This window comes from Hemitrygon akajei, chromosome 4 (assembly GCF_048418815.1).
Source record: "Hemitrygon akajei chromosome 4, sHemAka1.3, whole genome shotgun sequence".
Classification (NCBI taxonomy): Eukaryota; Metazoa; Chordata; class Chondrichthyes; order Myliobatiformes; family Dasyatidae; genus Hemitrygon; species Hemitrygon akajei.
Window position 1 is genome coordinate 160,480,354 of NC_133127.1, and position 13,826 is coordinate 160,494,179.

A 13,826-nucleotide genomic window follows, 5' to 3' on the forward strand; every position below is an offset into this window, starting at 1 on the left:
ATAGCGCTGAACCTTTCACACCAACCACTTTGGGGAATGAAATTGAGATACCAAACCACGTGATATTCTATTTACGAAGTCAATTTAGATATAATTTTTATTACAAAAAAAGTGATAGCACTGATGTGGGAAAATTAAAAAATCCTGTTTGACTAAAACCACAAATTATACTGCAACTTGTAACAGTAAAATTGAGTTTAATTTATAAACCCCAAGACACAAATAAACTGCTTTTTCTATTGTGAAAATGCAAATTAAGTCAATTACAGATGGTTTCCAATTAAATCTGAGAACTTTCATGAACAATCCAAAATAAGGTTATCAGGAGGAGCTTGACAGGGTGGTTCCATTAGGAAAGTGACAAACAGTCTTGTTGTAGACTCAATGCTGCGCCTTAGCAGAGCCGGGGAAATATGTTTTGTACTTTCTAAACGTCCCCAAGCTTTATCAGACTAAATACTGAACAGCCAAGTTTCCAACACGAGGGTTGCAGCCAGATTATTGGCGGGTAAGGTCCACACACTGCGCGCTAGGCTGCCCGTTCATTGCACCTGCCTCCCGGCCTCGGTTGGAACTCCTGCCGCGCCCGGCTCCGGAAAGGCCAGGTCGAACACGGCGAGAGCCTGCGGGGCTGAGCAGCCCGGCTCCAAGGGGCGAGGCCTCTTTCCTCCATGTATCTTAAGGACTATGCCTATCTCGCTTGCTTCCCTGGCCTGTCAGCAGCCATCAGGCCGGAGTGGAGCCCTGGACTGGGAGTGAAGCAGCGACCTGGCAGCCAGGCGGCCGGCTGGGCCCCGGGGCCTGCTCCACACCGGGAAACCGCCGACAAAGCCGCCGCCGCTGTGGAACCAGAAGCGAGGGAACCCCGCAGGACACCTACCATGGTACAAATGGAAGCGAGTTTTCCGACTGTCATTAGTATTTCCATCCGTCCAGCGCCATGTTTCATCCGCTCACTCGGCTCCGATTAGGGGCGGGGACAGTGTGGACGACGCTGAGACTTGTGGTGCCTTAGCGCCGGCTGCTGAACGCCCGCCCCATGCACATGCATTCACAACAGAGATAAACAACAGAAAGCAAGTGTAAGCAATTTGAATGGCACCTGTAAGTATTAAACGCGGACTTGTGATTCAGTTGCTGACAATACACATGCTCTCGGGAGCCGTGATACCCACTTCCAAATCGGTTTTAAATTCACGGATGAAACCGATGTGGGAACTACAGACTTTGCCATGGATGGGGCAGAAAGTGAGATGGACGAGAGGGTATTCCGTGAGGCGCTGCGCTCCTTCTGTCCGTTACTTTGGACTTCGATGTTCCGACTGCCTCTCCCAGTGCTCCTTCTCTACTTTAAGCGGTCAAAAGACGGGACTCCCAGTAGTCTGTGGGGACGATACATATCGTGTCCTCCAGGGAGGTTTTAAAAACATTCAGCTTGTTTCTCCCCTCCCCGGTCATCAGTTCCTATTATATAGGAACAGTATCTTTCAAACAGGTAAGAAAGGATTTTGGTAAATGTTGGAATCAGAATCAAGTTTACTATCACACTGACACATGCTTTGATATGAAGAAAAAAATCAGTTGTAAATAAAGCAGGGGAATTAGTTTATCTAAATCAAAGCAGACTCTAGTTAGCCACAATGGTGTTATATTGGCAAGCGTTATTTGTTAGAGACACGAGACTGAGGGTGCTGGAAGCTGGAGCTGTACAAAAGTGCTGGGGGAACTCAGCAGGTCAGGCAGCATCTATGGAGGGAAATGGTCCGTCTTCATTTTGGGTTGAGGCCCTTTAAATAAATGTAGACTCACTATTGAGATGAGGGGTTTCAATTCGAAATGTCGACTGTGGCCTATAGCCAGGGGCAGAAAATTATGTGTTCCATGCCCCATTTCAGAGACTTCTAAAATCATATATCTAAACTAAAATGAAGGTAGTAGGTGAAACATCAAATCATTACAAGTTAGTATATATATATCTCTCAAACAACATCACTCAAAATAACTTATAATATTTGAAAAAGTTCTTCATAGAAATTCACAACAAAGAAATGAAAAGAGAAATCCAAAAGAAATAATGAATGCCCATCAGCCTACTCTTGGTTATCAGAGAAATGATAGAAGCAGTTGTTGACAGTGCTACTAAATACCACTTGTTAACAAATAACTTTCTCATTCATGCCAGCCTAGGACTTCAATGGGATCATTCACAGCATATTCCATTACAGCTGTAATCAAAAAATAGATATGAATTCCAAAGAAGTAATTGAAGTGACTGCCTTTGATATCATGGCAAAATATGCTCAAATATATAATTAAAAGAGCCTGCAAAAAAAATTGAAGTCAATAATAAACTGGTGAGTTCTGGCACTGGATTCTGTTCTAGCAATCCTCTTGGGAATATACCCTGTGTATGACGTGGCTCCATTTTGCTGGCTTCCCAAGGGATAACACACTTAAGTGGCTAAGCCAGGCCTAGCCAATGGATCAGAGTCAGGTTTAACATCACTGGCATATGTGGTGAAGTTGGTGTTTTGCAGCAGCAAGTGTATTGCAATACATGATTATAAAAAAGCTATAAAGTACAAAAAATATGTAAAAATTAAATAAATAGTGCAAAAAGAGAGCAATAAAAGAAGAAAGTGGTGAGGTAGTGTACATGGGTTTTGATCTTCAAACATCCTTTTTCTCAGACAGTAAAAGGCTAAGCTAGTGTGTGGCCTCTGTTGGTCGTGGTCAACCATGTGTACTGCACCTCTGGTAGTCACCAGGAGTGGCTTCTCCAGGGCGCAGGCCAGGGCAGAGTTGATATGGAGATCCGTCTGTTGCCCATGCAGTGGGTCTCCCCTCTCCATGCTGATGACAGGTCCAAAGGAATGACGAATATCGATACAGTTTGGTGCCAACAGCATCGCAGGAGTTGCCGTGCCAGTGCTGGGTACAACAGTCTGCCGCCTTTGGGGCTCTGACTCCGGATTTTTCCTCATGGTTTACTCCCAAAGCCTTTCCCATGAGCGGGTATAGCCGCAAGGCAGCGGAGGTTTGAAATCAGCATTTTCTCTCTCCTAGATGAGCTACCATCCATGGTTAACGAGCCCCATCTGCCCAGAGCAACTGGTTTTAAGGGGCAGTGGCCCACCTTTGCCCCTTCTCCTGTCAGTGAGAACAGCTCTGCCGGGCATAAGAACTATGCCACACATGAAGGCCAGGAGTTGGACTTGGTTGACAGAGGCTGTTTGAGATGCACGCCATGAAGAGCATTCGTTCAGCAGTGGGAGCTCATCCCCACTACCACCCTTCAGCTATGACTACCCTTGGTAGTATACTGAAAGTAAATGTTAATCACAGAAGTTTGTCCTTGCTGAGAACTGGCTCTGAAGATAAAGGATGTTAATAACAGAGAGTATTGTTGTACAGTGGTTGGTAGAGAATCTTTGCTTTGTGGATATTAGTGTTGGTGCCAACCTGTCTGTGCTTAAGTCATTAATAATTTGGAGCTCAACCTCCAAATAAGAGTAAATTCAAATGTCCCAAGTGTGTTTCAGCTCAGTTACTGAGGCTGGGGTGAGTGTCTTTAAGGAGTAAAGTCTGAAAGTTTCCAGTTGGTTCTGTAGATTAGTTTCAAGTCAGAATGAGCTTGTGGGAGGTAAAGTACAACAGTGCAATAACAAAAATTGTAATGAAGTTTAGGACAATGGCACAGTTTTGTATCACACTGGCCTGCACTGAGACTGGTGCAGTGTGCATCATTTAGTTAGGATCATGGCTTGAAGATGACTTCTTGTGAGTAGTCGATTTGAGGAAGATGCTACACAGACCCTCCTGGTCAATGGCATCATATGCCACTTGTAAAAATACCATCCCCTTCTCTTAGTTCTTCTGTTTCCACTGCATGTGCTCTCAGGGTGAGGCTTTTCATTCCAGAACAACTGAGATGTCCTCTTTCTTCAAAGAAAGGGGCTTCCCTTCCTCCACCATCAATGCTGCTCTCACCAGTGTCTCTTCCATTTCACACACATCTGCCTTTCCCATCCTCTCCATCACCACACCAGAGATAGGGTTCCTCACCTACCACCCTACTAGCCTCTGCATCCAGCACATAATTCTCTGTAACTTCAGCCATCTTGAATGGGATCCCACCACCAAGCACATCCATCTATTCCCCTCCCCGACTTTCTGCTTTCCACTGGGATTGCTCCGTATGCAGGTCCCTTATCCACTTGTCCCTCCCCACTGATCTTCCTCATAGTACTTACCCTTGCAAACAGAAGAAGTGCCACACCTGCCCCTACATCTTCTCCCTCACTAACATTCAGGGCACCAAACGGTTTTCTCAAGTGAGGCGAAACTTCATCTGCGAGTCTTTTGGGATCATCTAGTCATCTACTGTATCCGATGGGGTCTATTGGTGATACTTGACATAGATTGGGAGACTGCTTCATCGAGCACCTTCACTCTGTCTGTCCCAAAGAGTGGGATATCTCTGTGGCCACCCATTTCAATTCTACTTCCCATTCCCAACTTGACATGTCAGTCTATGGTCTCCTCTTCTGCCATGATGAGGCAGGAGTAACACCTTATATTCCAACTGGGTAGCCTCCAACTTGATGGCATGAATATCGATTTCTTGAACTTCCGATAATTTCACCTCCTTTTCCTTCACCATTCCTCATTCCAGTTTCCCTCTTTCACTTTATCTCCTTACCTACTTATCATCTCCCTCTCGTGCAGCTCCTCCTTCCTTTTCTTTCATAGTCTTCTTTCCTCTGCTATCATATTCCCCTTTTCCAGCCGTTTATCTCTTTCACCAATCAACTTCCCACCCATTTACTTCACCCTTGCCCCTCCCAGTTTCTCCTATCACTTGCCACCTTGTATTTCTTCCTCCTTCTTCTTTTCCTTTCCAGTCCTGATGAAGGGTCTCGGACCGAAACATGGACTGTTTACTCTTTTCCATGGATGCTACCTGGCCTGCTGAGTTCCTCCAGCATTTTGTGTGTGTTGCTCTGGATTTCCCCCAGATTTTCTCGTGTTTGAAATGCTCCAATGAGTATTTATCGTCAAACATTCTATTATTGTAAATTTAGCGTTTCTTTTTTTCCACTTCAGAGTTCACTACAAACTTTGCACAGTTCAGATTAGTTTACTGCCATATACACCAGAATGCAATGAAACTCTTTGCATGCATAAAGCTCAGAGAGTAAATGGTATACATGGTAATAATAACTACAACTATAAATAGAGAGATGAGATTAAAACTATGACATGGTGCATAATACACATATAGCAGTGCAACCCGAAGTAGTGCAAAATGGCAATGTTAATGGTTTGAGGAGTGGCAGCAACACCAGAAAGTGGATGTGAAAGAGGTGATTGGGTCAAAAAAGTAATAACAGTGGGGAAGAAGCTGCCGTTGCATCTGTTTATCCAGGCTTTCAAGCTCTTGTATCTTCGACTAGAAAGTTACAGAAAGAAAAATAAATGGTGAGAAAAAGGGTGGGTCAATTTTGCTGATGAAATGCACCATGAGAATGTACTGAATGGAAGGAAGGATGTGATGAACCTATGCTAGACTGGGCAGTGTTTACATTCTGCTGTTTTGCACTTGCTATCAGATTTATTTTTAGCATTTATTATTACCATATATGATGTTTACTCTGAGCTTCGTGCGAACAAGGCATTTCATTGCACCCTGTGTATGTGACAATAAATGAATTGAATTTAATCTAATGCGGCAAAGTAAAGCCCAATTGGTTGATGGCGATGTCTGCATTTCTCTTGGAGACATCACGTTATGAAGATCATCTCCACAATGCCTAAAGTTAGATGGAATTCACACTAACATTTGAGGAGCAGTTCTTCAGCCATTAGGAGGTGACAGCTGAAGATGACCTTGGCTATCTATGGCTTCCTCTGTGGCATATAGCAAGGAGCTCCCTCTGCAATTACTGTAGTGAGATTTGTCACCTTTCTCAAGGATGGTTATGGTTATGTCTCTCAGATCCTCATCAATCCTGTTCTTCATTGATATCAACATAAATACATGGATTTTGTGGATGGAATTTCTCACTGCAAATTTTTTGAACATTCTGAGGCTTGGTCATGGCTAGAATCAACTCCTGCCTCAGCAAGGACCTGGGCCCACAGCAATTTGCCTATCGACACAATAGGTCTACAGCACATGTGATCTCAAGGCTCTCCACGTGAACTTGGATCACCCAGACAATACGAATACCTATCTCAGGATGCTGTTCATTGACTATAGCTCAGTGATTAACACCATCATTCCTATAGTCCTGATTGAAAAGCTACAGAATCTGAGCCTCTGTACCTCCCTCTGTAATTGGTTCCTCAATTTCCTAACGAGAAGAGCACAATCTGTGCGCATTGGTAATAACACCCCCACCTCGCTGACAATCAACACTGGCACACCTCAGGGATGTGTGCTTAGCCCAATGCTCTACTCTCCCTATACCCATGACTGTATGACTAGGCATAGCTAAATGCCATCTATAGATTTGGCATTTACAGCCATTGTTGGTAGAATCTCAGATGGTGATGAGAGGGCGTACAGGAGTGAGATATACCACCTAGTTGAGTGGTGTCGCAGCAACAACCTTGCACTCAATGTCAGTAAGACCAAGGAGCTGATTGTAAACTTCAGAAGCGGTAAGATGAGGGGACACAAACCAATCCTTACAGAGGGATCACAAATGGAGAGAGTAAGCAATTTCAAGTTCCTGGGTGTCAATATCTCTTAGGGAAATTGTAGGGGAATTAAGAGTTATGGGGAAAAGGCAGGTAGATGGAGATGAGTCCATGGACAGATCAGCCATGATTTTATTGAATGGCAGAGCAGGCTCGACAGGCCAGATGACCGACTCCTGGTCCTATTTCAATAGGTGCATTTAATGTCAGAGAAATGTATAATACCCTGTACAATATACATCCTGAAATTCTTCTTCTTTGCAAACATCCACGAAAACAGAGCAGTGCCCCAAAGAATCAATGACAGTTAAATGGTGGAACCACAAAGCCCCCCCATCTCCCCCCTCCCTCACACAAGCAGCAGCAAAGCAATGACCCCCTCCTCCCCAACAACGAAAAAGCATTGGCACCCCCCATGAGGAACTCAAGCGTGCAGCAAAACCTCAATAAAGATACAAGACTTGCAGTACCCCAAAGGCTACTTGTTCACCCGGTATTCGACGTGTGTGTCTCTCTCTCTTCCCCTTTTCTTTCTCTCCCCCCCCCCCCCCCCGGCGTTTCACAGCGAGAGGGGAAACGTAACAAAGCAACTCACTGATTTATGGTGTTAAAAATCTGTTGCCTCACTTTTTCCGAGTTCTGTGCCCAAAGAACTCAGGTCTCTGGGATCACAGCCAGCAGCCAGCTTACTGCTTACAATCTTCCATCTTCCACGACACATCAGGCGGCGGCACCAGCCCTGAATCAGCACATCTCCAGAGCCACGAAAATCCAGCACCCTGAAGGCGCACTAGTCTTCCAGGCCGCATCCTTGGTATATCGAAAAACAGCCAGTCATGAGGCCCCAAGAACAGGTCCCATTTCAGTGAAGAGCTGAAGTCAGCGTGTAACTCCAGGGTCTCCAAAAAGACCTTGAGAAGGAAAAAAAGAGATATCAAAGATAGAAATAGAGTTGTTTCTGAAGATGCAAGCAAAGGAGTTGCCGTTAGGTTCCATCGTCCCCCTAAGCTCCGAAGGCATTCTTACGTTATTATGTCCTTAGAATCTAACCTGATACCAACACGTTGATGCAGCTATAAAGAAGGGAAGTCAGCAGCTATAGGAGTTTGAAGGAGATTTGATTTGTCGCCTAAAACACTCAAACACTTCTACAGAAGTGTGGAGAACATTCTGACTGGCTGCATCACCATCTGGTATGGGGGGGGGGGGGGCTACTGCACAAGAACGAAGTAAACTGCAGAAACTTGTTAAATTAGTCAGTTCCATCAAGTCGCACTAGCCTCCATAATGTCCAGGACATCTTCAAGGAGCAGTGCCTCTGAAAAATGGCATCCATCATCAAGGATCCCCACCACCCAGGATATGCCCTCTTCTCATTGTTACCATCAGCAAGGAGATACAGAAGCACACACGGCGATTCAGGAACAGTTTCTTCCCCTCTGCCATTCGATTTCTAAATGGATATTGAACACATGAACACTACCTCACTACTTTTATAAAAAAATTCTGTTTTGCACTACTTATCTTAATTTAACTATTTAATATACATATATACTTACTGTATTCATTTTTTCTATATTTATCATGTATCACTTTGTACTGCTGCTGAAAAGTTAGCAAATTTCACAAAATATGCCGGTGATAATAACCTGATTCTGATTCTGTATTTTTTACTTGGCATTTGACCTTTACAGATGTTGTCAGTCAGTATACATTATTATCTAAACATTAACAGATCCCTCACTAGATCTGGGTTCTATTGTGCTATCCAAAGCATTCCAAGATACGTTTGTAAGCAAAGGTAATGATATCAAAAAGTAAGCAGTATTAGCTCTTGCTATTCAGTCTGAATGCCATGTAAGGTCCAGATCTGTGGATTGAAGAGTCATGTGGTCCACCCACTGGTTTATAAACATCCAGCTCATTTCAGAGTTCCATCACCTCAAATTGTAAAATAAATCTGTTAAAAGGAAGTTTTTTTTAACACTAATGGATCAGCTTTACTTCAAGGGATTTGCTGTGTCCTACTCGTTGTACATTCTCATGAAAACTAAGTTTGACAGTAAATTTTAATCTATATGCAGTATATTGATATATGTAGTATTTTTCCATATATGTAGAGAAAAGAAGAGCATTCTCTGTGATCTCCAGTGACAAATAGTGCAAATAAAAAAGTACTGAAGACATGAATTGTAGAGTCCTTGGAAGTGAGGCTGGAGGATGTGGAATCATTTGAGAATTGTGGTAAGTCAAGTGATTTACACTGGTTCAGGAGCCTGATAGTTGTAGAGTAATAACTGTCCCTGAACCTGGTAGTGTGGGACCTTAGGCTTCTATACCTCCTGCTCAATGGTAGTAGAGAGAAGAGAGCTACAGTTGGTGGGGCCCTTGATGATAGATGCTGTTTTCTTGTGCCAGCACTCTATGTTCTATAGTTGCACTGTGGAGAGCATTCTGACAGGCTACATCACTGTCTGGTATGGAGGAGCTACTGTACAGGACAGAAAGAAGCTGCAGAAGGTTGTAAATCTAGTCAGCTCCATCTTGGGCACCAGCCTACAAAGTATCCAGGACATCTTCAGGGAGCGGTGTCTCAGAAAGGCAGCATCCATTATTAAAGACCTCCAGCACCCAGGGCATGTACTTTTCTCACTGTTACCATCAGGTAGGAGGTACAGAAGTATGAAGGCACACACTCAGCAATTCAGGAACAGCTTCTTCCGCTCTGCCATCCAACTCCTAAATGGATATTGAAGTATTTCTGTTTTTGCACATTTTAAAAATAATCTATTCAATATATGTAATTGATTTACTTGTTTATTTATTATGTTTTATTTTATTTATTATTGCTTTTTTTTTCTCTCTGCTAGATTATGTATTGCATTGAACTGCTGCTGCTAAGTTAACAAATTTCATGCCGGTGATAATAAACCTGATTCTGATGTAAATGTGCTCAATGGTGTAGAGGGCTTTGCCTGTAATGGACTGGGCTGTGCCTGTAATGGACTGGGCTGTGCCTGTAATGGACTGGGCTGTGTCCACTACTTTCTGTAGACTTTTGTGTTAATTTCACACAGAATTGCCTTTTCACTCTCCTGACGACCTTCCAAGGGCCAAACCTGGAATTCTTATAGGATCCTACATCAGTGGGCTTAAATGCTTAAATGCCATGGCCATCACCAAATTCATTCAAACCTGACTGGATGAGTGTGTGCCTTCGAGAACATATCGTCTTTTCCCAAACCAGAAGTGCTGGATGAACCAGGAAATTCATAGTCTACCGAGGGCTAGATTTCTGGTACTTAACACTGGCAGTCTGGAAACTATAAGAAATCCAGTTACGATCTACTAAAGACCATTATGAGAGCGTAAAGGTAATTCCATGTGAAGTTAGTGACAAAATCAAACGGACAATAGCTGAGACAGGGTTTGCATGCCATTACTTCCTACAAGGCAAAATCTAACAATATAAATGGCAGTGCTGCTTCATTCCCTGTTGAGCTCAACACCTTTTATGCATGCTGTGAAAGGGATAATGACACGATGCCTTTGTAAATCCACACAGCATCTGGCAACCCTATGATCGCTGTCTCAGAGACTGAATTAGAGCATCCTTTAAGAGCGAACTCTCACAAGGCATCAACCCCGACTGTGTACCTGGTTGGGTACTGTAACCCTGTGCCAAGCAACTGACTGGGGTGTTCAAAGACATCTTCAACCTCTCAGTGCTACAGTCCAAGGTTCCCAAGGACAGCAATCATACCAATGCCCAAGAAGAGCAGGGTGAACGGCTTCAACAGCTATCGATCAGTGGCACTCACATGCCCCACAATAAAGTTCTTGGAGAGGGTGGATTTTTTTTATAATTAATGCCTGCCTAAGCAAGAACCTGGACTCACTGCAATTTATTTACTGACACAACAGGCATACAGTGGACACAATTTCACTGGCTCTCCACTCTGCTTTGGAATACTTGGACAACAGTAAAATTTAGCACAGGCTGCTGTTTCTAGATTACAGCTCAGCATTCAATACTATCATCCCTGCAGTATTAATCTCCAAGCTTCTAAACCTGGGCATTTGAACCTCAGTTTGTAATGGATCCTTGACTTTCCTGCTGGGAGATCACAATCAGCAATACCGGTGATAATATCTCCTCCTCAATGACAGTCACACCTCAGTGATGCATGATTAGCACACTGCTCTACTCTCTCTACACTATTGATTGTGTGGTTAATTCAAATACCATCTATAACTTCAGAGATGACACCACTGTTGTTGGTAAAATCTCAGATGCCCATGAGAAGGCATACAAGAATGAAATATGTCTGCTGGTTGAATAATGTTACAACAGCCTCGCACTCAGTGTCAGCAAGACAAAGAAATTGAATGGGGCTTTCAGGAAGGGAAAGTCAGGAGTACCCACACCGAACCTTATTGAGGCCATGGAAAGTGTGAGAAGCTTTAAGTTTCTGGGTGTCCGACATCTCAGAGGATGTATCCTGGGCTCCAACATATTGATGCGATCATGAAGAATGCACACTAGTGGCTCTAGTTTGGAAGGTGTTTGAGAGGACTTGGTATGTCACCAAAGATTCTTTCATATTTCTATATTCAGTGGACAACATTAATCCTTGGCCTCCAAGAGGATCACAACCTTGTCATAGGGTTTGGAGGCTTGTGTGCCTCAATGACCCAGAGAGCTATGTTGACTGGATTCAGGGCATTAGGCTCTGGTTTTTAATAGGGTCACCCATGCCAAACAGGTCAAAGGGCAGAGGCCAGCCTAAAAGTGGTCCACCTGCTCTCCAGGCTTGGGTGTTCAGCTTAGGCTAACAACCCTAACTAGTAAGGCAAAACTGTTCAGGAAAGAACATTGAAGAATCCTCTTAAAGCTGAGTGCAACAGTATCCCTCAGTCTCCACCTGGAAAGGCATGACTGGGGGTAGTGAAAACTGAGCTGCTGACACGATGAAGGAAGGCCTGAACACTGCCAGAGATGGAGGACCTAAATGCCAGCAGCATAATGGGCAGCAGAGAGAGATTAGCCCTTGAGGTGGATTGCCCATAACGAAGCGATTTCCAGGATTTTGACTCAGGAAAACAGTGATATATTGCATAGTCAGAACATAGTGTAACTTGGATGCAACCTCCAGGTGGAATGGTTTTTAAAGCTACAGATAAAATTATTTCATTACAGTAAAACAATTTTCATTAACAATTTCTAGAGCGTACATTAGTAGTCCAATTATTCACTACTTCATTGTTTTTTCACCTTTCAATGAGATGCATGGGCTTTGTGAAGTGATATCAGCTTCTCAACATCAGGCTGAATGAAGCATCTGACAGAGAAGAAATCTCAGACCCCCATGTTCCTTAATTTGCAGTTTGTTTTGTTGCTTTGAAAGAAATTAGGCAACTACACTGAAACAAAACTTCACTAAGTATGATGTTGGAAAGGCAATAAAGAACATCTTGACCTTTTTCCACGGTGCAGGATTGCATTCTGGGATTTCTTTCTGCAACCAAAAGATGATATAATTTTTTAACCTCAGCTTTAGCGCAAAGTCATTTTGTAGCAAGACACATTCTTCCTTCATTCTTCCTGTTAGTTCCTCATTATAAATGTTCAGGAATGAATTTATTACCCAGAATATGGATCAAGAGAAGATCCTGAAATCTTTCTGATGCTCACCAAGGCAGGCAGAGTATACAGCATCTGATATTCTTCCTTTCTGTTCCTACTCAGAGGCTTGGAAATTGGAAAAGGTTACACTTAAACAGGATTAACTTGGACAGGAATGTGAAGATGACTGATTTGAAGTTCACGTCATTTTCTTGCTAATGAAAGTTGATTTCATTAAACACCACAAATAATTCTGACAAATAAGCAATGTTGTGTCTAATATTCTTGAGTTGATTACTGAATAAAGATCTTGAACCTTCATAAAATGTTATCACAGTTTCAGAAAGTGCATAAAAGCATCTCAGGCAGTTTCCTTTTGAAAGCCACCCGAACAGAAAGTGTTCAAACTGTTCATCATTCTCAGTCCAAAACTCTTGAAGTCGTCAAGAATTGAAAGCACGGGACTTGATTTTACTTTCCACTGTGTTAACAGTATTTAATGATTTGTGCAGCCAATCACTTAGATTTTCTGTGACAAGATATTGTCTATGAATTACACATTGAATTGTAAATATATTAGGTACAGCTTTTTTTCCCCAGTAGGTAATAAACCCATGTCATTGATAGTGACCATCTGTTTCACAAGCAGGAATGTTGGTGAGTGGAATGTCCTCTTTGAAAAATTGCTCAACAACCTGAAATATTGACTCCCTGTTCATACCTGTTTCTAGTTCCCTTGCATATAACAACTCTTGAATCATGCTTTCATATTTTATGAAGTGAACATAACCAAAAAGCACAGATTTGTTGCCTGGCAAAGTTAACTCACCCAACTGCAGAGAAAATTCTGTCGTCCTAAGTATGTTGCAAAATGAGTCTTCAACATTCTCAGACAATTCATCGATTCTTCTTTGAACTGAGTTTGCAGAGTGGAATCGCTTTAATTATTTGGTCTGATGATTTATGCAAAATTGTACTCAGAATCTCCCTTACTGCTGGCAGAACCAGTTCTTCTCCAATAGTATGGGGTTTTCCAGATTTAGCAATGAGCAATGAAATGTCATATGAAGCACACAAACATACACTGTTTTGTTGTGAAGTGCAGACAATCATGTTTTGAAGTGTTTTCCATTTCTGAAAATGTTCACGAAGTAACTGAAAATAAGCCAGTTTCTTGCTTTCTTTGTCAGAGTGTATTCGCTTCAAAGGTTTGAGGACCCTAGACAGTTTCATTGCCTTCATTTGAAAAAAAAAATTTTCTAAATATATTTTTATTGAAGGAATGACACAATACAGAATACACAATGGATTACATTTTCCTCCATTTTGCTTTTATATCTTACCCCTAAACAAACCTCCCCTCACCTGCCCTCCCCGAACATACCATGGCAGCTAATGTATTTACTGCCATGCCATGTTGTATGCCATGCCATACAACAATTCACAAATACAAGTATGGACATTTCACAGCCATACCCCCACACTACTTCAAGAC

The 13,826-nt window shown here is 42.7% G+C and overlaps 1 protein-coding gene across 1 annotated transcript in view; it reads right to left on the reverse strand.

Moving 5' to 3' along the window:
- usp12a (ubiquitin specific peptidase 12a) overlaps positions 1 to 1,009 on the reverse strand; it is a 51,114-nt gene extending 50,105 nt beyond the window's left edge. Inside the window, exon 1 of the mRNA XM_073043802.1 lies at positions 881 to 1,009. Coding sequence (XP_072899903.1) covers positions 881 to 949 — 69 coding nt within the window. The 5' untranslated portion in view covers positions 950 to 1,009. The remainder of the gene's footprint in view (positions 1 to 880) is intronic.
- Between the last annotated feature and the right edge of the window lie 12,817 nt (positions 1,010 to 13,826).